General features: G+C 47.8%; 1 protein-coding gene across 2 annotated transcripts in view; it reads left to right on the plus strand.

Annotated features, from left to right (window-relative positions):
- Positions 1 to 27,834, plus strand: part of DLGAP2 (DLG associated protein 2) — a 715,150-nt gene that overhangs the window by 641,379 nt on the left and 45,937 nt on the right. For both annotated transcript variants that reach the window (XM_067722012.1, XM_067722010.1), the window contains 2 exons: positions 19,741 to 19,888; positions 25,151 to 25,370. In XM_067722012.1, coding sequence (XP_067578113.1) covers positions 19,741 to 19,888; positions 25,151 to 25,370 — 368 coding nt within the window. The remainder of the gene's footprint in view (positions 1 to 19,740; positions 19,889 to 25,150; positions 25,371 to 27,834) is intronic.

The raw sequence follows: 27,834 nt of genomic DNA on the forward strand, positions 1-27,834 counted from the left end.
AGGAGGTAGGGACCAAGGGACACCTGGCGCTGTGCCCCTCAGGTCTCCACTCACTGGCGAAGCGATCCCACTGCAGGCTTTGCAGACTCCGCAGGCGTCTGTCTGTGAAGGAAGGTGGACCTGTTCAGCACTGTGGCCTTTTTCTGTCTCTATTCATGGATGTCACCAGGATCTCACCCTCACACCTCTTCATTTATTTTGATTGTTTCTCTAGTAAATCCTCCGCTTTTGATTCTCAGACTGTGGAATCAGCTCTGTGTTGAGTTATTATTCTCTACTGTTTTCTTGTTTTCTAATTCAGTAATTATGCTCTTATTGTTAATTTTTTCTTTGTATTTCCTTAGATCTAATTTGTTATTTCTCTCATTCTTCAGCTGAATGCTTATTTAGTAGTGAAAGTGTTTGAGATTATGATGAATATTCCTAAGGGTGTACCTATACCTGCCTCACACATACCCTGATAGGTGATGCTTTTGTTGTCCCTACTTTCTGGATAGTCTGCAATTTTGTTTTGATTTTCACCTTTATCAGGGGTTTGAATGAATTAAATGAAGGAAAGATCAACTTACTAGGATAAATGTAGTAGCCACTAGTAACTATTTTTCTTCCTTTTAATTACTTTTTGAAACTTCAGTATTGTGTAGAGTTTTTAATACTGACCACCATTTCTTTCCAGCCCTTTGGGCAGGGAACTTGATTTTAGAGAAACAGATAAAATATTGTTCTTTTTTCCAATGTTTTCCCATTTCTCATTGTATGAGCTCTCGATTCCCCCAAAAGTCGTCATTCCCGATCACTCTCACGGCTGCCTATGCATTCACTCACTCTTCAGTCTACCGCAGAGCTACTTTTGGCCTTTGTGCTCCCGTTCATCTAAGTGTGACATGTGCTTTCCAGCACAGAGCTGAGGACGTTTCCTCAGTTCACCTCATGCTGAACTGCCGGAGTTCAGATAGCATAATGGACAAAGAATTTGTCACACTTGAACAGTGAAGAGTGTTGAAAGCAATCACTCTTTAAACACAAGTCACTGTCTTTACCTCTGTGGACTTCAAACGTCTAACAGTGACACACAGATGGATCAGCTGAGCACTTGTGAGAGGTCAGACAGGGCTTTCTGTTAATAAACCAGAAGCCAGTGGCTGTCAAAGCACTGACTGTTTCCAGAGAATGCACTGAATAAAGAGATTAGAGCAAAGAGAGGCAAATCTGTAAGATGTGGGTGCAAAATTAAATAAAATTAAGCCGAATAGTAAACCTGAAGCAGCAGTGACTTCTACTAAGTCACATTATATGCAATTCTCCCGAATGTAGTAAAGATGATTTAGTCTATTGAAATCATCGTCTTCCTTGGTGTGTGATAATTAATATATGAATTCTCCATTTATTTGGTCATCCAATAAGTAAGTGTATGTTAAGGGCTGGGTGTGTAAATAAGATATCAAGTAAATAAATGAATAAGTGTACAGAGTGCCAGGATATTAACTAGGCATCTAAAACTAAACAGTTAATTTTAAATGACAGAAATCATTTTCACAGAGTTTAAAAAGTGAGGTTTTGATGAGCTAAACTGCTTTTGAAATAATCATTTTATCATGGTTAAAAGTGTTTTTAAAATCTCTCTTACTGCGAAATTTGGCAATATGTATCAAAAAAACACTTATGTTCATTCTTCCCAGAGCCTCCAGTGAGAACTCAGTCTGGCTGGAGGCTTGGTGTCCGTCTGTGATACCGTGAGCAGAGGACCCGGTCATGATGGGCCAGACTGTGACCTACAGTTCTGATGTGAGCTAACCCTTGAGTGTTGCCTTAAGCCAGTGAATTTATGGTAATGTGTTATGCAGTGTATTAGTCAGGGTTCTCCAGAAACATAGGGTGTGTGTGTTGTGTGTGTGTGTGTGTGTGTGTAGAGAGACAGAGACAGAGAGACTAACTGTAAGGAACTGGCTCTCATGATTGTGTAGGCTGGCAAGTTCAAATTCTGCAGGGCAGACTGACAGGCTAGAGGGTCAAGGAAGAATTTAGGCTGTAGCTCAAGTCTGAAGACAGTCTGGAGGCACAATTTCTCTTCCCGAGGAGGTCAGTCTTTCCTCTTAAGACTTTCAACTGATTAGATGAGGCCCACCCACATAATGGAGGGCAATCTGCTTACTCAAAGTCCACCAATTTAAATATTAATTGGAGCCCCAAAAATAAATAAATAAACCATCACAGCACTATCTAGAATACTGTTTGACCAAATATATGGGTCCCACAGTGTAGCCGAGTTGATACATAAGATGAACCATCAGACACAGCAGTGGAAAACTAATACAGGAAGTCACTAGGGAACTTCCTGGCACTGCAGTGGTTAGGACTCCACGCTTTCACTGCCACTGGACCAGGTTCAATCCCTGGTGAGGAAACTAAGATCCTGAAAACCGGTGGCACAGCCAAAAACAAAAGGAAGTCACTAAAATATTAGTAATGGTTATCTTTGGGTGGTGGATTTGTAGCTGAATTTTATTTTTTTTAATATTTTTCAACTTTTTCCAAAAGCGTATATTAATGTTAAAAGAAGAGAAGATATTGAAAATCAGTTGTATTGTCTTCTGAGCCCCCTCGTAACCTGTAATTACTGTCTCTCCAATAATAACACTGCATTTAAATGAATCTTCTTGTGTTGTAAAGTTACAATAGTAATGAATTTATGCTCAGTGACTTCATGAGACTTTTCAGCTGCAAGTGGAATTATAATTTTATGTGAATTTTAAAGCCATAAAATGAAATTTATTCCCAGTAGTATTCCCACATTTTGTGTCTCCAAGGCTCATGTTACATGAGACTTACAGTAAGAGATGCTGGTGGAGAGATGCGTGTCATTGGGAGTAGTTGTGGCTTGGTGTTGCCACCAGGGAACCTCTTCCTTGATGGAGTGAAAGGGATGAGCATTTGAGGGTTACTTACCTGGAGTCTCTCTAAAATCACTTCTAAGTCCAACACCACAAGGAGTACTTGGAAAAGGAGCCTCCAACATACCCCTGGTCCAGACAGTCAAGGGCTTTCCCAGCACGGATGCCCCTCTCAGCATCGGGCCCCCTCCCGATATCGGGTGACTTTCAACTGTTGCAGAGTTCCCATACTGAGAGTTTTCCATCTGTCATTTTCCTGCACAGTTGATGTCATAATTCTTCTTTTTTATCTTCTGTGTTTTTCTCTACTTCTTGATTAAATTGAATGACAGTGTATGCTCATTTCTTTTTATTATCCCTGTAATTGTCATCCAGTGAATGTTCAACAAACATTGCTAGCTGACTGGGACCCCATTTATGAACTCTTTGTGGTACAGTTACAATCTGATTTTTATTTCAAATGGAGGTACATTTAGTGATTATCTCCTATCACGACAGGGTAGTAGATTCTACCATTGATTCTTACGTTTGTACAGTGAGTATCAAATAGTTATTAAGTTCAGCATTTGTCATTAAACGTTGCAATAGTCAAAGAACTCTTTCTTCTTAAGTAGCGTGTACCTCTTATTTTATACAGTGGTAGGTAATCAAATATTTAACCTATAAAATCAAGAGTCAGAAAATATAATGGAGTGAGAAAAATGGAAATACGTATTTAACTGCCTCCGTGGTATTTAATCTCAGGTGCTAATAGGGAAAATACTGGAACAAAGGTGGCAATTGCAGGGTAGAACAGAATGTGTTCTCCCTACATACCCCGTCCTCTGCGCACACCAGCTGACGTGGAGTTTATTTATTCGATGTGGTCTCCGTTACCAGACTTCCCTCTAAGTCTCCTGAGAGCACAGAACACGTTATCCTGACACAGAGTAGGTGCTTAATAATATTTGGTGGATGGAATTGCTTATGAGGAAGTTTTAGCTGGGGCCAATTATGTGTGGTTATTAGAGATGATTTTTACTGTAACTTTGTGTCCCATGCAGCTCCTTTGTGAGGCTAATAATTCTCTTTAAAAATTTTTAAAAATTTTAAAATTCTCTTTAAAAAAAATAATTCTCTTTAAAAATTCTCTTTTAAAAAAAATGAAGGTCATACAGAGCCACTGAAGATTTCAAGGAGGCTAGCAGGTTTCTATTCTAGAGAGATCAGTCTGTCTGGGCGGACACAATTAGGTGTCTATCAGGAAATCCAGATGACTTGTCAGGGGCTGCCTTAGTGATGGCAGTCGGGGTGGAGAAAATATGTTGGGAGGTACACATGTTAGGGACAGAGCCGGACACGGGAGCAGGCACAGGCGCACCCCCAAGGCTGTGACTTGGGCGGGGCTGGGGGTGTGAGTCAGTGAGAGGGGGAGGCTGGCAGGAGAAGCAGCCGTCGGGAAGGTGCTGAGTCCAGCCTGGACACACTGAGTCTACAGTGGCGGAGAGGAGTGGCCCCCGCGGTCCTGGTGACCAGGTAAGAGACCAGACCTCCCAGACCCGGTGCTGCCTACCTGCCGAGTGCCCGCTCTCTCTACCTTCTGGGCCTGGTAGAGGGGTGGGCACGGTGGGGACATGTCAGAAAGACACAGACTGAACTGAAGGAGCCCCAGTGGCCAAAACTAGGACAGTTTGAGCCACAGAAGAAATAATAAAGGTATTGGATTGTCATCCACAAAAGAAGCGCCCGTGAGTCCATACTAATATTTGCAAAGCACTGAATACATAAATGACGGGGAAGCAGGATAGTGCTTTCTTGCAGTAGAATTTTTAACATAGGAGGATTAGGGGAAAGAAAAGCATGCCCGGGCCGGCACCACCACGTTAACTGACGCAGCAAGAGCGACCGATGGGCGAGCGAAGGCTCATGTCTGCTTGGCCTCAAGATATCTGCCTACGAGACGTGTATTAGTTATCAAGGGAACAGTAGAAATGTCACAGTGGAGAACCAGAAGGACCCTCCCCCACTTAACCAGGTAATTAGGGTTGCAATCAACCCTCTGAGATGCAAAGACATCATACGCCCTGGATACGATGCACAGAGCAAGCTTCTGAGGGGTTCTCACCAGAAATGCATCACCTCCGTCTGATGATGGAAAACGTCCACACCCCAGGTGAGGGGATAGTTACATAATAAGTGATGAACACTCTTCCAGAGCGTCCGTCATGACAGACAAGGGCGGACAGGCGAGTCGTCACAGGTTGGAGGAGATTCAGGAGCCGGGACAACCAAATGCAGCCTGGGATGGATCCTGGACCATGAACAGATCACTCGTGGGAAAGCTGGTCAAATTCTAATAAGTTCCAATTTCCTGGTGTTTCTGACTATACTACAATTATGTAAGATGTGAACATTAAGGAGAGGTGGGGGAAGGGTGTATGGAAACATTCTGCAATATTCTTGGAACTTTTTGTAGGTTCAAAATTATTGCAAAGCATTGTTTGTAGTTAATGATATGCTGTGGCTGGTAAATGTCACTGAAATCGGGTCTTTCTTCAGCAATTCCGCCACCGTTTACACATCACTGCTTGGAGGTCATGGCTGATCCAGGATCTTTAGCTCTGAAGGTGAAAGGCTCAGGCAAAGTGGGGAATGTGCTGACTGATAAAACCAAAGCGTCCAGGGCTGGAGACACCCTGAGGCCTGCATCCGCAGAGGTCCAGGCAGCAGCCCTGCAGACTCACTCCTGCTTTGCTGTGTGTTTGCTGCATCCAGACCCTCCCAAGCCAGGGAGGGATGGCCACGGCCCATGCAGGCTGGCACTGCCCTGTCCAGTTCAGGGCATCTGTTCATTTGCCGTCAAGCAGATACTGACCGAGCGCCTGTGAGGTGTCAGGCACCGCTCAGGTGCTTTAGAAACACAATGAACAAAACAGACAGAAATCCCAGGCCTCGTGGTTCTTAGTGTGCAACAGAGGAAGACACGCCATTCACGTGATAACTAATCAGTAATAAAGGAGCGAAGGGCCTCGCGTATTAGAGGCGGGAAGTGCCACAGGGAACAATGATCCGAGTCTGGGGGTCTGGTAGACCTGCGAGTGTGGGTATGTGGGTGGCTTGGGGAGGGGGTTACAGTTGAAGTGGCCTGGTCAGGGTGGGCTTCCCGGGAAGGTGACAGCCAGGCGCAGGTGTTGGCATGAGGACCTCTGAGAGGATGTCTGAGTTCCTGGTGGGGAGCGGGGCATGCTGCAGAGTCACGGGAGAAGCAGGGTCCGGTGAGGCTGGAATAAGTCGCCAGGAGGGGAAACGTCGTCAGAGAGGCGAGAGGCGATGGGTTGGGTGGGAGGGCAGGTTAGCGGGGCCCCACCGTCCACACGATCATAAATCCATTGCCGCGTTACTTTGGGGGACAGAGGGAGCCAGTGGTTTGAGCAGACAGGTGAAGTCATCTAATTCATGTCTTAACAGCCTTAAGGAGAAAAGTCACCCATGACCCTGATTAGAAGGGTGAGGCCAACTTTGTCCAGAGCCATCACGGTGGGTGTGGCCACCACTGCGATGGGTGTTACAGGGGTAGAGGGACCAGGCTCAACTGTGAACACACAAGGACAAGCAGGGGTTCCAGCCGGGGAGCAGGGTGGGGTCACGGATGGAAAGTCTCCAAGAGGAAACATCAGGGCTCAGGGATTCTGGCCAAACCCACCTTACAGGATTCTTGCTGCAGGCGGGCAGGTGATCAGACCTCACCTGGAGGAGAGTGGGGCACAGGGAACCCCAATGGAACCGGGAGTGAGCAGATATCGGGTGAGGGATGCTGGCTACTCCGACTTGGCAGGATTCTCCCTAAAATTGGGCTCTTTGGGGGCAGAGTCAGGAGGCCGGGGCTCGGAGGGGCCCAGCTGAAGCCTGTCAAGGAGAAGTTCTTTGTCAGCAGGAACGCTGGCTCCAGGGTGGAAGTTGGCCTGGAGAAGCTGCAAGGACAGAGGCAGGGAGACCAGTCATGCTGCAGTAACCAGCCTTCCTGATTCAGGTGATGGAGGCCACAGCAGGGCAGAAAAAGCCACAGCAAGAAACAGTCAGATTCTGGGTGTGACACAGCAGAATTTCTGAGAAAGTCACCGTCCTCGCAGTAACTGTGCTGGATAATCCAGAAACGATTACGATACAGGTGCTGGACCCGTAGCAGTGCTTCCCGGGGCGGCCAGCTGTTTCCACGGCTGGCTGATTTCACCCATCACTCACAAATTCTCTGGGTTTTCCATTTTCTTCCACACTGCCATTATCTTGCTTCCTTTTGCCAACTGTACGTTGGAGTCATTGAATGTGGACTCTAACTTTTCTTTGATCACCACGATCCAAAGGTATTCAGTTAGCGTCGATTATCATCGTCTGTGTGCAGTCTCTTCCCCCCGAGAGCGTGAGCTCCGTGCACATGCAGGCGAGTTCTGTGTTTCGCGTCTGTGCCCAGTGCGGTGGCACCCAAGAGGTATAGTGGTTAAATACATAGGTAACAAGTTAATCAATGGTAAGGTATTCATCCAGTGTACCAGTTAGCCTGTTAATGGAATTAACTCCCTACGGGACCGCCATTACCTATAAGCCATACAGGTTGGTTAGCCCGACCAGCAGCGCTCGTTTTGTCCCATTTGGTAGGCGTCTTCTGAATGTTTACGTAGCAGGGACTCGGAAAGCTGGTCACTGGACCGCACGCCACCTCAGACGGGCCCCGAGAGTGCCTTTCCTGAAGGCGCAGGTCTGTCTGACCCACACCCCCGATGTCCTGGCCGTTGGTAAAACCGTTGGGCCGGGCGATGACATCAGTATGAGCGTCACGTCACTGATCTGGTGTCCTGTTTCCCCTCCCTCGGATGGGGCACCGAGCCCAGCTCAGGGCTGAACAGTCAATACGTCCTGTCTTGGTGATTATCTGTCTAAGGGACCAGGCCTGGAAAAGGGTGAGGATGCTTCTAAGCCAGGCTGCACGTTCCCTCATTGTTCTCCGGGCAGGATACACCAGTCAATATGTGACCGTTTAATGTTTGATGAGCTCCAGGGCAATGATTACACTCGAGTCTCCTCCGAGAGAAGAGTTCCCGACCCTGCCTCCCCGCCCTACAAGGACCTCAGGGCCCCATTTCTGCATCCCCACCTGCCCTGTGTCAGGGATTCCACAGTCACACGTCACCACTCTCAGCGCTCAGAGCAAAGTTGGCACAGGGGTGCCCGAGATGTTTAAACAACGACCACACCGGTGACCAGACGCTCTGGACTCTGACCGGAGGTGGTCAGCATCTGTGTGGGTTCAGGCTTTCTCTCCAGGAAGCAGGGTTGAGTGAACTGTGCCCTGAGGGCCCAGCTCTAAGTGCTCGGTGGTTGCCCATCACGCAGATACAAACCTCGTCTCCCAGCACCAGCGGAAAGACTTTTCAAGAGTGTGTTTATTATTGTTTGTGGATGAAATAAACATCTAGATTCTCCAAAAGGTCCCTCAGTGGGGTTCCCTCTTCTTCTATCCAAGTAGACCTGCGTTTCTCAAAGTGCGGGCTGGTCCGTAGACCACCTGACATAGAATCACCTAGAATGTTCATTAAAATTTGGATTTGGGGCTGACCCCCCCCTTAAATCCATCTTGGGAACGTGGCCTAGGAATCTGCATTATTGGCAAGCCCCCAGGGGATTGTGATACAGGTTAGCACTTCTGAGACCATTAAATGGATGTTTTCCTGCTGCCCTGACACTAGCCTTTAATATAAACCGGCAACTGTCTGAAATTTTAATAAAGAAAAAAGCTCTGTACTTGCTTAAAAAACCATCTCAAACATAGAAGAAGGTGCGGATGTAAATAGCAATGAAAGGATCTCAGGCCAGAGGAAGGTTCCCCTGCGATGGTCTCGAGAATAGTCGCTGAGCGGAGCCCTTGCCCAGCACTGCCGGAGGGAAGTCTGACGCTCTGTACGGGGCTCGTGGTGTGACGAGGTACATACTGCGGTCGCCTCTGTCTCTGAAGCCCTGGTAAGAGAAGTGGGATTGAGGTCATGGCTCGGCAGCGAGCTTCTCTGAACCTTTGCCGCGGCCTGAGTCACTGAACCGCGTACACGACCCTGAAGTGCGTGGGGCTGGGCTGGTCGTTGTCACAGGGAGAAAGTCTGGGTCAAGCACGTTAGCGACGCACTCAGCCTCACACTGCGAGGGTGGATAGAGGGAAATTCAGACCCCGGACCCAGGTCCCCTGGCTGCAAACCTCTGCTCTTCTCGGCCCGCAGCCCCTCCCTCTTTGCAGGGGTTGGTTGGGGGGCGCACGTTAAGGTGAAGCTGAAAGCCCTCCTTTTGCGTTTGTCTCCGGTCACGTGGATGGTGACGTGCAGGTCCTTTCAGAGTAGAAGGTTTATCACAGCCCGGAGAAGGAAGCCCATTTCCATATTCTCCTGAGGTCTTTTTGTTCACAGCTCAGAAAGCGGATGGTGGCAAGAATTTCTCCTGATTGCACCAATCGGACCGTCTAGTGAGACCAGCCTGTACTTTTTCCATTAGCTTTACAAACTTTCCGCATCCTTGTTTGCCTAAGATGCCGCTTCAGGGTAGGATTTTTCCACTTAGCAATCTGAGACCTTGCGCTCTGCTCCATTTCAGCAACCACCCCCAGCCCCGTGACTTAAAGTTCTCTCATCTAAGGGAGGAAACAAAGCACGAGGCCCTGTGCTGGCTCTGAGGCCCTGGGTCAGTGACGGCGCCAGAACCAAAGCTGGCAGCTCTCTGCTCTGGAGAGAAACCGTTGCACGGTTTTGTATTCTTCTGAAATATTATTTTATCACACAGTTGTAATAATGCATTGCAAATGTTTTTAAATATACGTATCATACTAAAGTAACACGTGCAGGCTTTGGAGGTAGCGATCTTTGTGCAGAATCTGTAGCGCCTGCTCTGGGACCTTTGGGGCCTGGGTCCCCTCTCAGGAAGGATCCCCTTGCCTTCATGAAGTAAGTGGGTTGTCGTCCCTTCCCCAGAGAATCGTAGACAGCCTCAAAGGCGGTGAGCACAATGAAACCGTTTTGTGGTCACCTGTGCGGCCTTGGGGCCTCCCCTCCCCTCTCGGTGATGCCCAGGGCCCGTGAACACACTGTGAACTGGTGGGTGGGGCCTCAGCTTCCTTTGGAAAATTCCTCCCAAATCATCCACGTGAACATACATTTCACTTCAATTGACAAGTGACAGAAAACGAAATATTGTCCTTTTCTCGTCTGATTCCTAACAGCTTTACTAAGATACAGTTTATAGATCATGCCATTCACCCACTTGGCGTATACAGTTCAGTGGCGTGTAGTGTATTCACAGAGGTCCTTGTGATCAACGTCAGGACGTGTCTTCACACGGAAGGAGCCCTGCACCCACCGGCAGTCACTCCCCAGATCCCTCCCCAGCCACAGCCACCAATGTGCTTTGTGTCTCCGCGGGTTTGCCAGTTCTGGATGTTTCATGGACGTGGAATCCTACAGTATGTGCCCTGTGTGTCCAGCTTCCTTCCCTCAGCATGTTTCTAAGGTTCCTCACTTTGTGGTGGGCGTCAGTGCTTCCCCTCTTTTTCTGGCTGAATGATATTCCGTCACATGGCTACGTCACCGTTTATTTATCCATCCGTCCCTTGATGAACATTTAAGTTGTTTCCACTTTGGGGCTCTTAGGAATAATTTTGCTGTGAACATTCTTGCACAGGTTTTTATATGGACGCTTATCTTCATTCTCTCGTTCCTGGGGGTGGAGCTGCAGGGTCATTTGGGAACGTCAGATGTATCCTTTTGAGGAGCTTCCAGACAGTTTTTTTTGTTTGTTTGCTTGTTTTCTGTTTTTTAACCTCTTTATTGGAGTATAATTGCTTTACAATGGTGTGTTAGTTTCTGCTGTATAACAAAGTGAATCAGCTATACGTATACATATATCCCCATATCCCCTCCCTCTTGCGTCTCCCTCCCACCCTCCCTATCCCACCCCTCTACGTGGGCACAAAGCACCGAGCTGATCTCCCTGTGCTATGTGGCTGCTTCCCACTAGCCATCTGTTTTACATTTGGTAGTGTATGTATGTCCATGCCACTCTCTCACTTCGTCCCAGCTTACCCGTCCCCCTCCCTGTGTCCTCAAGTCCATTCTCTACGTCTGCGTCTTTATTCCTGTCCTGCCCCTATGTTCTTCAGAACATTTTTTTTTTTTAGATTCCATATATATGTGTTAGCATACAGTATTTGTTTTTCTCTTTCTGACTTACTTCACTCTGTATGACAGACTCTAGGTCCATCCACCTCACTACAAATAACTCAGTTTCATTCCTTTTTATGGCTGCGTAATATTCCATTGTATATGTGTGCCACATCTTCTTTATCCATTCGTCTGTCGATGGACACTTAGGTTGCCTCCATGTCCTGGCTATTGTGCTCCCAGAATGTTTTTAAACTGGCTGAAACTCATCTTCTTAATAATGTAAATTTTCAATGTATTCTATACCATATTGTGCTGTATGTATAAATATAAATATGTTTGTATAAAATGTATCCCTCATTTTACCTTTTTAATTTTCTTATTTATATCCATTTATGCTTTCATCTCTGAAGGCTTACAGGCACATCATTTTGTAACAAGAGCAGATTTTTTCAGGAACCTTGATACATTTACATCCATTGGTGCTGCTAGAGTGTCATAACATGGAAGATAAATAATTGGAACTTTTCCTTAATCCTTGTCGTTCTTCCTGATTTTTTAATCTCTCTGCTTTCCTTACAGTGGAATCTAGTTCATAATCCTTTGAGCAATAGTGCCACCTTTTCCTTAAAATACATTTCATAAGTTGAACTATAAGGCAATTTGAATGGAGAAGAAGAGGATTTTTCGAAAGACATTGGGTCTCTTTAAATATATCCTTTGGAAAATCGAATTTTATTAAAATTTATGTGCCACCCAGCAAGCTCCTTGAGAACAAGGGCGAGTATTCAGTCATCTTGTTTCTGTCCTTGGCGCCCCATAAATGTGTGTTAGATGAATGACTCATTTTGCTGGGTAAACATATTTGGGGAGAGCATTTTGACACCAAAAAACATCTCCTAAGGGAGGTCGTTCTGCTGTGGTCCTTACTGATGATGTTGGTCTGCAGGCCTCTGGGTTCCTCTCTGTTTATACGGACTCTGCGTACACAGTTCACTAATATTGACCTCTATTTTGTGTCTCTTTGGAAAAATAAATTGTAGTGAAAGATGCTAGCAAATTGAATTTCAAAGAATAAACCTCAGAAATGCTGAATGTCAAAGGTTTAAGTGGATACCTTCTATTCTGGTTACACTCAGCAATTTCTAATACAAATATGGGTAGTAAGGCCAGTTTTGTGATATGTGCCTTAGAGGGTCTTGGGATCAACAGTGTTTTCAGTAAAATGGACCCGAGGAGCCTTTCAGTGGAGCCAGAGGGACCCTGGGGGACGCTGTTCTCTGTAAAAATCCACGTGTGGCTTCAGCTGCCACTTGGAATACTCGGCATCCATGAAACACAGTTGCGTCATCACACAGAGGGCTTAGAGGGTCATAAACTCAACAGCGGGCTCTTTAAATAAGCAGAAAGGACATGTATGAGAAAATAAGGGAGGATCTCCAGCAGGGAAAGAGCCTCACTGGGAACTGCCTTAGTGAAGCCAGTGCCTGCCAGCCCCATTGTGCAGACACCTCTCGGTTTGACACCCCCGGGCTGAACCCCAGCCACATGACCTTGTAAACGAGATACCGCCGTTAGCGTGGACTCTGCTTCATGATCCTGGCTTTCACCCAGGTCTGGGGGAATGCATCTCATCGGAGGAGCATAGGTCATGTGCCCTTCCCCCGGCTCCACGGGAGTCTGAGAAAGGAACTAGTTAACGTGTGTAGTCCTGCAAGAAGAGCCCACCTCTGCCTGTCACAGTGGCGAATTCTCTAAACAAACAACAACAAAAGGACTGAGACGTCTGTGAGCCAAACAGATGACAAAGACCACCACCACATAATGTAAAAATAAAACGCCCCTGGTAGGAGCTCCGGAGACCTAACTCTGCTACAGAAAGCAGCCGTACACTCTGGAGTGTGTTATGTATGTGCTAGATATCTGTGTGAGACATTTATCTGTGAATTCACTGTATATGTATGAGATGTGCACGTGTAGCATGTATACATGTAATTAGACCAACACAAATGGAGAGAGAAATTGTGATGGAAACTGCAACGTTGCTAAGATGTTAATTCTCCGCAGATTGAGGTATCATTTCAGTGCAACCTCAGTCAAAGCCGATGCCATTCAAAGCAGCCTCACTTTTTAGAGAAACGGACAGGAAGGTTCTAAAATGTGTGTGAAAATGCAAAGGACCTTGGAAGAGCCAAAACAATCTTGACAAAGAAGAACAAAGTTAGACAACTCGCACTATCTGATTTTTTCCAGCCCGGGAACCAGCTGCCTCTTCAAGGATCCCTGTTGCCTTTCAGGAGAATGGTGTTTAGAAACCAAGATCTGGGCACTGGATGGGCTCTGGTTTCCTTAGCAGGCAGAGCTGGTATACACGCTTATATCTATAATTATTTACTTAGTCTACCCATCTGCGTCTGTATCAAGCCGAACATGAATTCATACCGATGTCTCTGACTATAATCTAATCCAACATGGTTCATTCTAGCTTTTCTCCCTCCCCTTGCTTATCTGTACAGGACAGGTTTAAATTTCCATTGAGACTTCCTCTTTGAACCAATTCAGAAGACTGATGTTGTTTTGTTTTGTCTTTGTTTTTTCTAGTTGAAACACTCACTTTATGGTCGACTGATTGAAATTTATTGTACTAAGGTGCTGACATACTGAGGTGCTATGCTAGTCAGCAACATTGTTAGCATGTGTCAGACCCTACTGACTAATTCACATAAAGATTTTATTTTATCTTTTGCCACTTTGTCCAAGACAGTAATGATAGCTTTAGTTGATAGATAGCAGGCATGTGAGTATAGCAGGAGATCCAGCTCCTGGGTCTGTTTTATTCATATATTAAAAAAAAGTTTGCAAAGTTGATAAAGGCATTTCATTGATTAATCCTTAAAACAACCGAAACCAAATCCATGCCAAAGTTCCTCAAAAGATATTATCTCTTTCAGACAAATAACCCCATTAAAAATGGGGGTTACTACAAGGAAGTAACTACAAGGAAGGCATAGTTAAGGGGAGGAATATTACCTACATAGTATTATATATCAGCTTTTCAGCATGACGGAGAAAAGGTAGAGTTCCTTCATTTAGAAACTGAGTCTCTTCTTCACATACTCTGCCAAAATACATAGTCTGACCAAAAGATGTAGGAGTCTTGATAATCTGCTCATCTTTCAATCCTTGCTAATAAAGATGAACAAATACTCATCACATGGACATCAAATAGTCTAATCCGATGGACCAAACAGGTCGCTTTTCAGAACCTGTTTTCATATCGAAATTGAGTCACTGCAGACCTAACTTTCAAATATTTGGGCATTTTCCAGAAATCTTTCTGTTATTGATTTCTAGTTTAATTTATTTTGGTCCACGAACATACTTTGTATGATTTCTGTTCTTTCAAATTTGTTAAGCTTTGTTTTATAATATAGTCTATTTTGATGAATGCCCAACGTGCACTCACTTGAGAAGAATACGGATGATGCTGTTGTGGGTTGGAGACCATCTGCCCTTAAGACAGAGAGCTGTTGGTGTCAGAATAGACCGGGGCTTCTCAACCTCAGCACTAGTGATATTTGGGGCCAGACGACTCTTTTCAGTTGACGACTATCTGTGCACCATAGAGTTTTGGTAGCATCTCTGCCTCTGCCCAGCACCCTGCCCCCCAAGTTGTGACAGCAGAATATCTCCAGGCATTTCCAGTTGTCCCGCGGGAGGTGAAATCTCTCAGGATAAGGAAAACTCAAAAAGACAGACTATATCAATGTGACAAAAGAGTGAGTCTAACCATCACAATTTAAAACTTCTGCTCACCAAGAGACTCCAATAAGAAGGGGACAAGGCAAGCCACAAAGTGAAGGAAAACGTTTAAAATGCATATCTGACAAAGGATTTGAATACAGAATGCATAAAGAACTCCCACAAAACAAAGCTATAAAGACAAATAACCCCATTAAAAATGGGGGTCAAAAGTTGAAAAGTCACTTCACAAAAGGAGATGTACAAATAACCAATCATCACATCATTAGTCAGCCAGGAAATGAGGAGTAAACTTTAACGAGACACCACTTCACTTCCAGTACAATGGTTCAGCTTGAGAACAGTGACAACCCAGAATGCCGATGAGCGTGTGGGTGAGGGTTACAGAAAAGAAACTGTCAGCGTTCCCTGAGTCCTGAATATGAGACCTGCGCATTTCACGTGTATCAGTTTGTCTCAATTTATCACCATGTAATGGTATTTATTTTTCTATTCCTTGATTTCTGTTTTAGAAAAAATGATGTTCTTTTGATGACTTCACCTAGGTTTGTTCTTTTCAAAAAAATCAAACGGTTGAAATGTTTCGTTCGGACAAAAATCTGACCCGGAAAAATGAGGGCCCCATCGGAGCAGCCCCCCACCGTCAGCTCCCCCAGGTGTGTCCTAAGACGTTTCTACCGAACTCCCAGACATTGTGCATTAGGAACACCTACGCTCCCGTCTGCGTCCCCGACACCACGACCCTGAGCACACCTCCGTTGTAGCACTGCCAGATGTAAGAAAGACAAACAGTGAAATTTGAGTTTCAGGTCAACAGTGCATTTTTTTAGTATAGGGATGTCCCATTTGAGACACGTTTGGAACATACTGATATTAAGAGGTACTTGCTGTTCCTCTGAACTTCGAACTCAACTGGGTGCCCTGCATTTTTATCCGGCAGTTATTCCTCCATCTTTGCTGTCTTCCGTGCCTGACGCTTTTCCTAGCACCCGCTCGAGGAAATCTGCAGAATTTAGTGGGAAGGTACAAAGGCCTTACCGTGCAGGGGGTGCTGGCCAGTATAATAATACACGTGAGGAACAGAGGAGCAGAATCAGAGCGGCAGGTGCAAACGGTCGAGCGAGGCATGAGGGGAAAGTGCAGGACGCGAGGGCAGCCTCCGCAGAGTATAGGAAGTTCACGGACTCCGGGCTGCAAATGAACCCCGGACGTCAGCCACCTCCTCTCCGGATGCGTTTCCAGCCACGTGACGTGAGCGATTCCTCCGTGAGCCCCGCCAGCCTTCAAGTCAGGTGAAGGAACCTGATTCTGAGCCTGTTTCCTGACCCGTTTCAGAAGCCTCCATAGAGGCGGGAAGGTCTCAGCTGTCCCCAGGCCCCGAGTGCCAGGTCCTCCAGTGTCACTTTTAGGGTCTGAGCGCTTGCGTTGTCACCAACAGACACCCCGGCCCAGCATGGTGTAATTAGGGCACAAGCACACCTTCATCTCCTGCGACTGCAATTAAAGCTTAAAGGACCCTTTTAGTCTAAATATGGAAATAATCTGGAAAAAAAATTTTTCTGAAATCACTTAATTGCAAGCTTATGTGACATGTGTGCTGAAAGACATTAGAATAATTTCCATTTTGTAGGAGGAGTAGCACACACACATCTATATCACACACACACACACACACACACTTTCTCACACCCCTATCTGTAATGATGTTTAGAATGTTCCATTCTCCATGTAATGCAGTGAAGACAGTGGTCATATATGCATGCCATTCCAGTCAGATTCCATTTATAAAGATGTAAAGTTGCCCTCTGTATCTAGAATAAACACATTTAGTTTGAAAAAAAATTGTTTTCTTTTATTTCTCCTTCATACAACCTACTTAGAGTCTTTACTGTTTTTCTGAGGTGACAAAAAGAGAATTGTTTATTTTGTCTAAATATTCAAGCATATCCACGTGGATCTGAATAGCTGAATACAGAGGCCTGGCGTGTATTTTGTTACGTGAATTTGTTTTTATAGTGATCCGGAGTCACAGAAGAGGTTTGTGAGCCTGTGATCCAGCAAACCACTCTGACACAGTTTGCAGAGGGAAAGGAAGAAGTAGAAAACTAGGAAACCTCTTTTATACGACGCCTTTTCACTCTTACAGCTTTCCAAAATAGGTTTCCAATCTCATTTACGCACATATGACTGTCTAACGTGGGCATCATGTGAAAGGGAAAAAAACTGGAAAAAAATGTTTCATGTTAGTTTAGAAAACGTTCTATGGTTTCCTCTTAAGAATTTCTGAGCCACCGGAAAGTCTATACATGAAGATGTATTTCCACGCCTGACAACTGGGATGTCGAAGTAGGAGGGAATAACTGAGGGGCTTCAAGGGAGCTTCAGAGTGGTATCAACTCCCGAAGACGGATTTCTGAAGAGCAGAACTCCGTCGTCAGGAATTGAGGGAGAGGGACAGGTCCTGGGGTCCCGGCCCCGGTTCCAGTGGGTCCCGGCAGCCTTGCCCCTCCACCGTCGACTCTCCTCCCCGTCTCAGCTCCTGATGTATCTGGGGTCTGGGATTCCTGAGGCTCGCTGGCCTTCCTGGGCAGTATTAGAAGATGCCAAGCTATTACAATGTTGAAAGTGCTATGAACCCTAATGAGGCACAGTTGGGTTTATTTTTGACTGTGTAAAACATTTGGTGATAGAGGACCAGACCTCCTGGGCCGTCTGCTCCTGTGACCCAGCAGCCGCAATCTTGGGGCTAAAAGCGTGAATTTCGGAGCCAGGCTGCCCGGCCCCGGAGTGTAGCTCTGCGTTCGCCCCGGGGGCACCTGGGCAAGGTGCGCCTCGGTCTGCCTGTTTGCACAATGAGGCCCTACTGTGTGGGGTTCCCGCGAGCGCTGAATGGGTTGGTACCGGGTCAGAAGCTTGCAGGGATCCAGCATAACAGTGTATAGCAAACGTTAACTGCTGTGAGTCTGGAAAAGAAAACCACCTGCTTAGCTTTCTATAGCGGAAGCTCTTCTTTAAGGGGCTACCCTGTGTTGGAATAAGGAGATGGTTGGGAGGTTTTTAAAATGTATTTGAAACGTAGAATCACAAATACATGGAATCGTGTGTGGGTCCCACCCAGCCACCACCAAAGGGGCATTTGCTGTAGTTCTGAGTCAGCCCCCGGCTCACGGCGCCAGGCTGTGGGCTGGAAATCTGGATACAGAGATCAAAAAGACACAGCCCTTCTCTTAAGGATTCTCAGAACTTCAATTTGAGAATGTTGAAATGGTGAAGAGCGGTGTTGATCAGCAGGGAAAGCTCTTCTATTGGAAGGAAGGAAGCTAAAAGTGCTAACAGGTAGAAATCGTAGTGTGAGGTCAGCGATTCAAGGAAACAGAAGGAGAGGGGAACCCAGAAGGGTTTCATTTTTGCAAACACAGACATGAGGCCGAGAGCCTGAGGGTCCGGGCAGCACACCTCCACACACACCACCGAGGCCGCGATGCTTAGGCCCCTGCAGGTGACCTTGGACTAAACACAGTGCAGGTGAGGCTGACGAGGTCACGTCCAAGCTAGCCTGCGCCCCACGTGGCGGCCGTGGGCGCTGTGGGTGGTCGCACACCTGCCTGCTTCCAGCTGCGGGCCCACGGAGGCGCAAAGGGACCCGCGGCTGTGCTGGTGCAGACCCCGGCCCGGAGCAGCGGGGCTGACGAGGACGTGGGCAGGGGTTTGCACCCTTTACGAGCCAAGGGCAGAGCTGGCTCCACACTCACTTCTCTCCCATTCCCTTTCCTTTCTTTTCTTTTTTTCCCTTTGTTTTTTTGTTTTGAGTAGAGAGAAGGAAGGTAGGAGCTGGAATATGTTATACACCTGGTTTTAAAACAAAAATTATTATTATAAGTTATGATATAAATTATATTCTATTAATATCTAAAAATACATATTATTAATTTTACCCAAAGTAATGACTTTATAAGAAATGGGCTTTGCTTAATCAGAACTTTTCATTGAGCCCATTTTTTTCTCTTCTGCCCCATTGCTAAAGAAGTAAGGCACAGAGAAAACAATTTACATCAAGAATTTACTTTGAAAAACAAGGGAACATTCTTCAGCCGAATACAGAGTCAGAATTAGCAACCTGACACTTATACACATCTTTATACACAGGCCTGGGCCCTGATCCTATTTCATGTTCCCATTGTGATCTGCAATACGAAGGAAGAATAAACTCATTATCTGTGTCCACATTATTGCAGGTTGGGGTCAAATAAGAGGAATTCTTACTATATTGTGGAAAGTCTGTCCCCAAAACCTGAAAGGAGTTCGGTTAGTCAGAAACGTAAGCTAAGCCGCACCTTCTACATGCCAGACACCCTCAAGGTTTCCCCGTACTTCTGACATTTTGCAAAATAACAAGAAGGGATACCCGAGGAAATAGATTTTTAAAGTTGTCTGAGAGAAGATGATCATTATGATAACAAAGTACGGATGTGATTTCTCAGTCTGCTCTCTGCCTGTATTGCGTGATCTGCACAACTTCTCATACGTTAAAACTGAAGGCAAGCCTTTGATTTTTTTTTCTTTTATTTTTCTGAGTGTGTACCATGATTTTTATGAGACTCATGGTTTTTTGGCCCCAATTCGCTCTTATGGTGTGTGAGTTACCTGTGCTTTCAGCCCTTTTTTATTCTATGTGGAGCGATCCTAACGTCACTACCTGATCATAAAAAGTCAGGTTTCAAAGCAACTTTGCAAATAGACTCCCCTATTGCTTTGGAGGAAATCGCGTCTGTGCGAGTGTCTTTCAGGCGTGTTTACGTGCGGCAAAGGTGTGTCCACCGCAGGACGAAGTTTGGTAACAGCCTCCGGGCGGTGCTCGCACAGGCCCTGCGGCGATGCTCACGGAAGCCTCTTCTCTTCTCTCCGTGTCTTTCCTGTAGCCAGAGCTACCTGCAAGCTGCCAGTGACGGGCCTGCCGGCCACAGCCTGGACCCCTCTGCCAACTACAGCTCCCCGAAATTCCGCTCCCGGAACCAGAGCTACATGCGGGCCGTCAGCACCCTCAGCCAGGCCAGCTGCGTCAGCCAGGTGGGGTCCCTCCGCCCTCCCACCCCGCCCTGAGTCGGCCCCTGCCAGGGCCGCAGGCCGCGAGCGGACGCACATTCCAGCCTGGAGTCATCCTGGCCTGGTTGCGCCCCCGGGAACATTATAAGGTTAATTGCGGGGGGCAGGGGCTGCATTTATGGCTCTGTCATTCTTTCTCCCACCTGCTCTGAGCCGGGGTGGCTGACTAGCTGGCCATCTTGGCCTCCGTCCCCACCGTCCCCTCCGTGCTGAGCGGCCTCCTTCCCTGTGTCACGCCCCCCATGTGGAGGGTCTGGGTCCCACCCCGAGGGGACATGCAGGGTCTCCCAGCGCCAGCTGCCCAAGTTTGCTGGTGTTTCTGGGGACAGACACCCTCTCAGCTCCAGGAAAGCCGGCAAGGTCACACCCTCCCTTATGCTTTGAAGATGCCAGGTGGCAGGTGTGTCCAAACCTTCCCCTTGGCTTCTTACTGCTTGAGCGAGACGGAGGCCCCAGATGGAAGAGGAGGACCTGCCGGGGGGCCTCGCCGCGTCCCTACAGACCTTCTCCCTCTTCCCCATTGGACCCGGCCCTCCTCACCCCTCACATCCTAGTCGCCGCTTCGTACACGCCGCTGCCTGCTTCTCAGTGTGCCTATGACCCAACGTATGGCTAGTGCGATGGAATATTTTCAGTGTCGCCCTGGGATTCACAGTGTGGCCATTGTCATGGGAGCGGGCAAGCTCTGGGGACGGGACAGCTACGCCCACTCCCTGGGCGGGAAGACAAAACGGTCCCGAGGGGCTTCGCTGGTGGCGCAGTGCTTGGGAGTCCGCCTGCCGGTGCAGGAGACACGGGTTCGTGCCCTGGTCCGGGAAGATCCCACATGCCGCGGAGCGGCTGGGCCCGTGAGCCATGGCCGCTGAGCCTGCGCGTCCGGAGCCTGTGCTCCGCAACGGGAGAGGCCACAACAGTGAGAGGCCCGTGTACCGCCAAAAAAAAAAAAAAGGTCCCGAGGCCGAGGGCGTGAGGGAGGCTCTGAGCTGCTCCTGTTGCCCCTGGGGCGGCGTCTGTGCTGAGGCTCCGCCTGGCCGAATCTCCTGAGGTCACGGTCCCTAGACAGTCTGCGTTTACTTTGTTTCTGCTCATCTGCCATTCGGATAATTCTGCCGATGCTCCCTTTTCCCAGGAACCCGGGAGGCTCCGGGCTGCGGCGGATGCTTTGTTGCACATCAGGACGGGTGCCGGGGCAGGGGGATGTCATGAGACCCGCACGGGGGCAGGGGGGCCCCCTGCATCCTCACTCACTGAAGGAAGGACGTTTGTCTTCCTCCGTGTCAGGTCCTGCCGTCGTCTCTTATCTTTTTCTCATCTTTGAAAAGCTGTTTCCGTGTGATCATAGCTTCTCTCTGTCATGCATCCTTTTTAAAAAAAAATTATGGTAAAATATACATAACATAAAATTTACCATCTTAACCGCTCTTCAGTGTCCAGTTCCGTGGCATTAAGTACATTCACATTGTTGGGCAAACACCACCATCATCTGCAGAACTTTCTCATCTTCCCAAACTGACACTGTCCCCACTGAACGCTGACTCCCCTTTCCCCTCCCCCAGCCCCTGCCCCACCGTCTACTTTCTGTCTCTGGATCTGAGTCCTCCAGGGACCCATGAGTGACTCATACAGTGTGTGTCCTTCTGTGTCTAGTTTATTTCACTTTCCCCCAGGTCCATCCATGCGGTCGCCTGTTTCAGAATTTGCTTCCTTTTTAAGGTTGAATTATGTTCCATTGTGTGAATGGACCACATCGTGTTTGTCCATCAACAGACACTTGGGTTGCTTCCCCCTCTTGGCTACTGTGAGTAACACGGCTGTGAACACGGGTGTACAAGTGTCTGTTCACGTCCCTACTTTCAGTTCTTGTGCATGTATACCCAAGAGTGGCATTGCTGCATCAGACAGGAGTTCTAGTTTCAACCTTCTGAGGAAACTGTATATGGTTTGTCACAGCGGCTGCCCCATTTTTCACCCCTAGCAGCTGTGCACACGGTCCCAGGGCCCCCATACCCTCACCGTCATGCTTGCTCTGGAATTGTCATCTATCCTGACGCCCGAGGAGCCCGCCCCCAGCTGTATGTCGACCTCTCTGCTACCAACGGGACAGTCACCTTTCTCACCATCTTCCCAATTTTCTCTTCTTTGGTTTCTCGGTGCCGACATTCTCCAGAAGCACTTTAAGTGCTTTTCTGCGTTTATAGTTCACAAAAGAAATCGGTTGCTTCAGCCCACACTGGTTATTTACCACACTGGCTTAACGTCCTCCTGGGACATTTCCAGTGGGCCCAAGCTGTCGTTTGAGTTGCCAAGCAAAATACCCACTTTTCCAAATCTCCCTCAAGCTAGTGAACGAATCAGCTCTCAGAGAACAGGTCATTTCAGTTACTGTCTAGACCAGTTTGAGATCCTTCTCAACTACTTGTTTGGGTGAAAAAAAAGTCCCCTTCATTTCTAGAACCTCACTGATCAGTTTTATAGCTGGAAGCAGTGGCCGAATGGTCCTCACGGAAATGTCCATCACTCGTTTGTGAAATGCACATACAAGGTTGATAGTGTCTCTTCCCGATGGAGAAGCTCCTGGGCGCAGGCGGGTTTGCGGAAAGGGAGGGATCCACCGAAATCCTGCGTCCTGGAGCTGATGGACGCTGGCAGCATGACTGTTTCTGGCTTTTTCAGGTTGTCTAATGTGGATCTTTGACGTAAATGACATAACACAATCTGAGCCTTTTTGATATAATTCCACATAAGGGAAAACTTAGATTGAAAGGAAGTTGTACTCCAGAAAATGTCATATTTCAGACCAGTGCGAGTGTTTCAGATGCATTTCCCTCACTAGGCACCCAAGGCAATCGTGGTGGGGTGTCGTCATTTGTCTTTGCCCTGAATTTGTGTGTCTCTTTCCGACGTCAGACACCCTCAGACCATTCGGGTGATGCAGTTGTCCATTAATTTTTCTCTGGTCTTTTCTGACTGAACAACCTGAAGATTCTCTTTCTTACCCTGGGCTTCGGGCCAGCAGTCCCACCTTTAAATCCCCCTCAGCGCCTTCCTCCATGGGCTGTTCTCACTGGGATTTGTCCAGTGAAAGGAAAGGAGCCATTATTCTAGCTCCTGAATAATCTCAGGTAGAAGCAGGGGAGTCAGGTAAAGCACCTCAGGTGGAAGCAGGGGATTCAGGTAGAGCATCTCAGGTAGAAGCAGGGGATTCAGGTAGAGCATCTCAGGTAGAAGCAGGGGAGTCAGGTAGAGCATCTCAGGTGGAAGCAGGGGATTCAGGTAGAGCATCTCAGGTAGAAGCAGGGGAGTCAGGTAGAGCATCTCAGGTGGAAGCAGGGGATTCAGGTAGAGCATCTCAGGTGGAAGCAGGGGATTCAGGTAGAGCATCTCAGGTGGAAGCAGGGGATTCAGGTAGAGCATCTCAGGTGGAAGCAGGGGATTCAGGTAGAGCATCTCAGGTGGAAGCAGGGGATTCAGGTAGAGCATCTCAGGTGGAAGCAGGGGATTCAGGTAGAGCATCTCAGGTAGAAGCAGGGGAGTCAGGTAGAGCATCTCAGGTAGAAGCCAGGACACATACCCAAGTCTGCAGTTAGAGGTGGGCAGAAGGTGTCTTCCCTATTGAAGGGGAAATCTGACGCTTTTACCTGCTTTTACTCTGTGAACAATTAGAGGAAAAGGATTAATTTGGTGTTTAAAACAATACTTTTTTATTTACCTGTCAACATAACCGGGGGTGTTCAGGAAGTTGTGGGTGACATTTCAAGCAGTGGGATGAATGGCTAATGGACGTGCTGGGCTGAGACGGTGACCAGGTCATGGCAGCTGTAAGGACACGGCTGGGAGGGGTGACTGGGTGCTGGGGAGCAGAGGGGGTCAGAGGGCAGAGTCTGCCTGCGCAGGGAGACCAGCCCAGGTTTCCGGGCCCCTCCACGAGCCCCGTCTGTGGCCTCTGCCTGAGCCCTGATTCCACTCACACCTTCCCACGCCCCCCAGAGCCTCAGCCCTCCCGTGTCAGGGTCACCGCAAGCATCCCCACACACGTTTCCGTGTTAACATGTACGGTGCCCCCCAGGGGGTGGGCCCTAAATACAGGAGCAATGAGGGCGGGGCCGTTCATCCAAGTCCCCTCCAACCACGGGGCAAACACCAGCCACCCAGGCCCACCCCCGCCTCTGCCCACGAACCCTGGACCTGGGAGCAGCTGCACGTCACCTGCCCAACTGGGGCTTTTCGTTGTTAAAATTCCCATCCCTCCCCCACCCCGTGCTCTTTAACCTTTCCTTAATGTTCTATGTCACTTTGTTGGGTTTCCATTTAAAACCTGTAGACTTGGCTCCTGGGAAACACACGAAGTGTTACCACCTAGAAACCTCAGAAGGCATGTCCCGCCATCAGCTGCACACACGGAGGCCCTCAGCTCACCCGACGGTCGGGCCCCTGTGTGCACACCTCCTACGACCCCTCCACTAGTCAAAGCCTGATCATTTCTTTTTGAAATACAGTTGGAACGTTTAGGTTCCCAGGGTGACTCTCTACCTGGAAATTAAATCTCAGGCTTGAAAATAATGCCTTTACCTGCGGAACCATCAAACAAAGCGCAGGCACTACCATCCCAGACTGAAGGAAGGAAACGGCATCGCCGGAGTTCAGGTGATACCCGTGCTGTGTGTACCCAGCGGCACCGTCCCGGACACGGGCCTGTGCTGCTCTCCTGGGACAAGGATGTGAGCGCATTGCCGAGCTGGGCGCTAGTTTCCAGGACGCTGAGAGGAAGCAGCGTGAGATAGCTTGAGCCGTTTCCATGAGTCTCGCGGGTATGGCCTCCACGCCTGGGGTTGTCTGAGCTGTAAACAGTCCAGGACGCGAAGGCATCACCTGGAAACGGAGAAAGAGGGAAGACTAACGTTGTGAACAGCGTGCGAAACTCTTAAGCTCCCTGTCTCTCTTGCGCTGGTAGTAACTACCAGCCATGCTTTAAAGTTCTGCTTCGGGGTCCACAGGCTTTCAAGGACATCTTGGGAGTTGGCAGTTTTCCTTAGTGTTTTGTAAGAAATAACACAGTAAGCTGTTTCCCAAGCGTAACGATTCCCAGTGCTGATTTCACATTAATTATGCTGAAAATGGAAGATGGTAAGTGAAGGTGGGGGTGACCTGTGCTCTGTTTTCTTCTGCGACGTGGCCGTGATGACCTTGGCTGGGTCTCGCCGTCACCCGGGCTGTCGGTCATTGCAGATGAGCGAGGCGGACGTCAATGGGCAGCTCGAGTCGGTGTGTGAATCCGTCTTCAGTGAAGTGGAGTCTCAGGCCATGGACGCCCTGGACCTCCCGGGAGGCTTCCGCACGCGGAGTCACAGTTACCTCCGAGCCATTCAAGCTGGTTACTCCCAAGATGATGAACGTATCCCCATGGTGATTCCCTCTGACGTCAGCTCAACTGCTAGACCCTCGGCAGGTAAGGCACACCCTCTGACCCTCCGGGGACACGTACAGGCATGTACCACCTCTGTCCTGCGAGGAGTGGGTGTAAGTCACCCTGCAAATGTTTGGACACTTCCCAGTTACGCTTGGGACATGCTCCTGTTTGCAATGGCGTGTCGAAACATTTCTTTCATAGATAACCTTTCTTCTTCTTACGATGAAATCTGTTGCTTGTCAGGGCACTTTACAATCCTCAAGGACAGTCTTCATAAAGTTTTATATAGGAAAATTTGGATGGTGATTGTGTTTCAAATACCAAAGATTAACAGATTGCAGGAAAGCCTCAGCTGACGTGCGATGACTCCTAGGGTCCTTCGGCGCGGGTCCAGCCTGAGTCTCTGTGGCCTGGTGAGGAAATCCATAACCACGATTCAGTGCCGCAGAGCAAATCGATTGTTAATGTAAATTCACTCGTCTCGGGGCTGTGCAGGTTCAAGGTCACGGTTTCCTTCGGTTCTTAGGGAAAACCACGTCCACCCCTTTGAAAATTTACCACCTAAACTAAATATCACTGCACTGTGGTTATTTATACAACACAGTGAATAAGCATGGCCTGGGACACCCCTAAAACAGTCAGCGTCAGAGTTGCCGAGCCGTGTAGAAAGGCCGAGCCGAGCAGCCCAGGCACAAGCAGGGATGCGAAGAGCGTGAGATCTGGACCTGCGGTCGTGTGGGGTAGGGGGAACCGGGGTAGTTCTGGGAAGGACTGGAGAGAAGCCGGCTCAGGTGACAGCACTGGGGACCAGAGCGGGGGAGGGCCCGTGTCACCACGCCATGGACGGAGCTGCATGTGTCTGAAGCCAAGACAGTGAGCGCGACTTTGGGGCGACTGCGGGTAATGACAAGTGCAGGCCTCAGGCCGCTGCTGTAAACCTCTGCTGCCCCACGCAGCGCCTGTAGGTGGGACGCACGGCGAACCAGGTTCAAACCCGCTCCATCATCCCTCTAAGACCTTGGGCAGGTTAGCTTGTCAGATTCTCGGCTGTCCGTGGTGTCCAAGAGAAGTGGTAGCTCTGAGTAACTGATTAGTCAGCCCGAGGATTAGTGAGCAGAGTGCTGTGGGCCTCGGTGACCTTTTTATGTTGTCCTGTGGCCCGGGGTGGAGGTGGTGATGCCCTCTGACAGCTGAGCCCCGGGCCTTCCTTCCGAAGAAACGCCGGGAGTCACCGTGGGTGCTGTTCAGGAAGCCCGGCCCTGCGGGAGCCACGCGGGGCTGTCAGGGGCTTGCGGGTGGCAGGACTGCACCCCTTGGGGACCCTGTTGTCCATGAAGTCGGGGACCGCCCCTCGTAGGGGTGGAAAAAAATGTGGAAAATGAGCAAACTTAGGGAAGCAACAAGCCTTACCGTCCTTGCAGTTTATAAAAACACACTTAAGGGGTAATTACTGATATAGTCACCCGTATTCACTGAGTGTCTCCTGTGAGCAAGTGACAATTAAGCTCTCCTGGCCTTCAGAAATGCTTTGAAACAATAATTACCTAGTGGGAAATGACTTTATTGTTTATAGAGCTGTCATTCCGGGGAGAATAAAAATAAAACAGGTTTCATAGAGGTAATACAAGAACCAGTGCAGAGCTCAGACTACAATTCTGATTTATGTACATATCATTTTACCAAGTACATTTTTGTATTCCCAACATGTATGCACCAAAGAAAAATCCCATAATGCTTCTCTTCAAAGTTTCTCCTGGATCTTGGCCTAGTAATGGAGTCACGGTTTCCTCAAGACTGTGGTAGAGCCAGAGAGCAGGCGTGCCTTCCAGAGTTAGGGAATGGTCTGGGAAGTAAGAGAAGAGATGGAAAACCTTAGGAGAAATATCGAGTTGCCTTGAAATAATTGAGATATCGAATTACAAGTTGCCTTTTTGAAGAAATGTAGGTGCAGATGGATCCTTAATTCCTCCCTTCCCTGTTTTACTGTAAGCATTGTAAACTGAATATTTATATTTCTTTCCTAAATAGAATTGAGATGGCATGCAACAGTAGCCTACTTAATAAGACTGTGAAAAATACCAAAGAAATGAGAAACCTCTGTCTGGAGAAACGTAGAAAAACAAAAGCATGCAAGTGAACAGAATGTAAATGCCCACTTTCTATTAAAGCTGAACTTCCAGTTAGATTCAGAGTCTCCTGTCAGAGAGGCAAAAACAGGGTTTCAATGGTTTTGTGTCAAAATACTGCTTGGAAGATCATATAACATTTAATAGCTATCCTTGGTTGACGTGTGCGTATGTGTGGAGAGAGAGAGAGATTATTTTGACACATTGATTTTCTTTCATACTTCTAAAATTAGCTTTTGAAAATAATTCCAAAAAAACATTATTTGCAAAGACATTCCCGGTGATTATTTTGAAGAATAAGATTTATTTAAATGTTTCTTTTTGAGCTTGAAACATGCAAATTGGTGTTCTTTTGTTGTCTCACCTATATGAATGCA

This window comes from Pseudorca crassidens, chromosome 21 (genome assembly GCF_039906515.1).
Source record: "Pseudorca crassidens isolate mPseCra1 chromosome 21, mPseCra1.hap1, whole genome shotgun sequence".
In the NCBI taxonomy this organism is placed as follows: Eukaryota; Metazoa; Chordata; class Mammalia; order Artiodactyla; family Delphinidae; genus Pseudorca; species Pseudorca crassidens.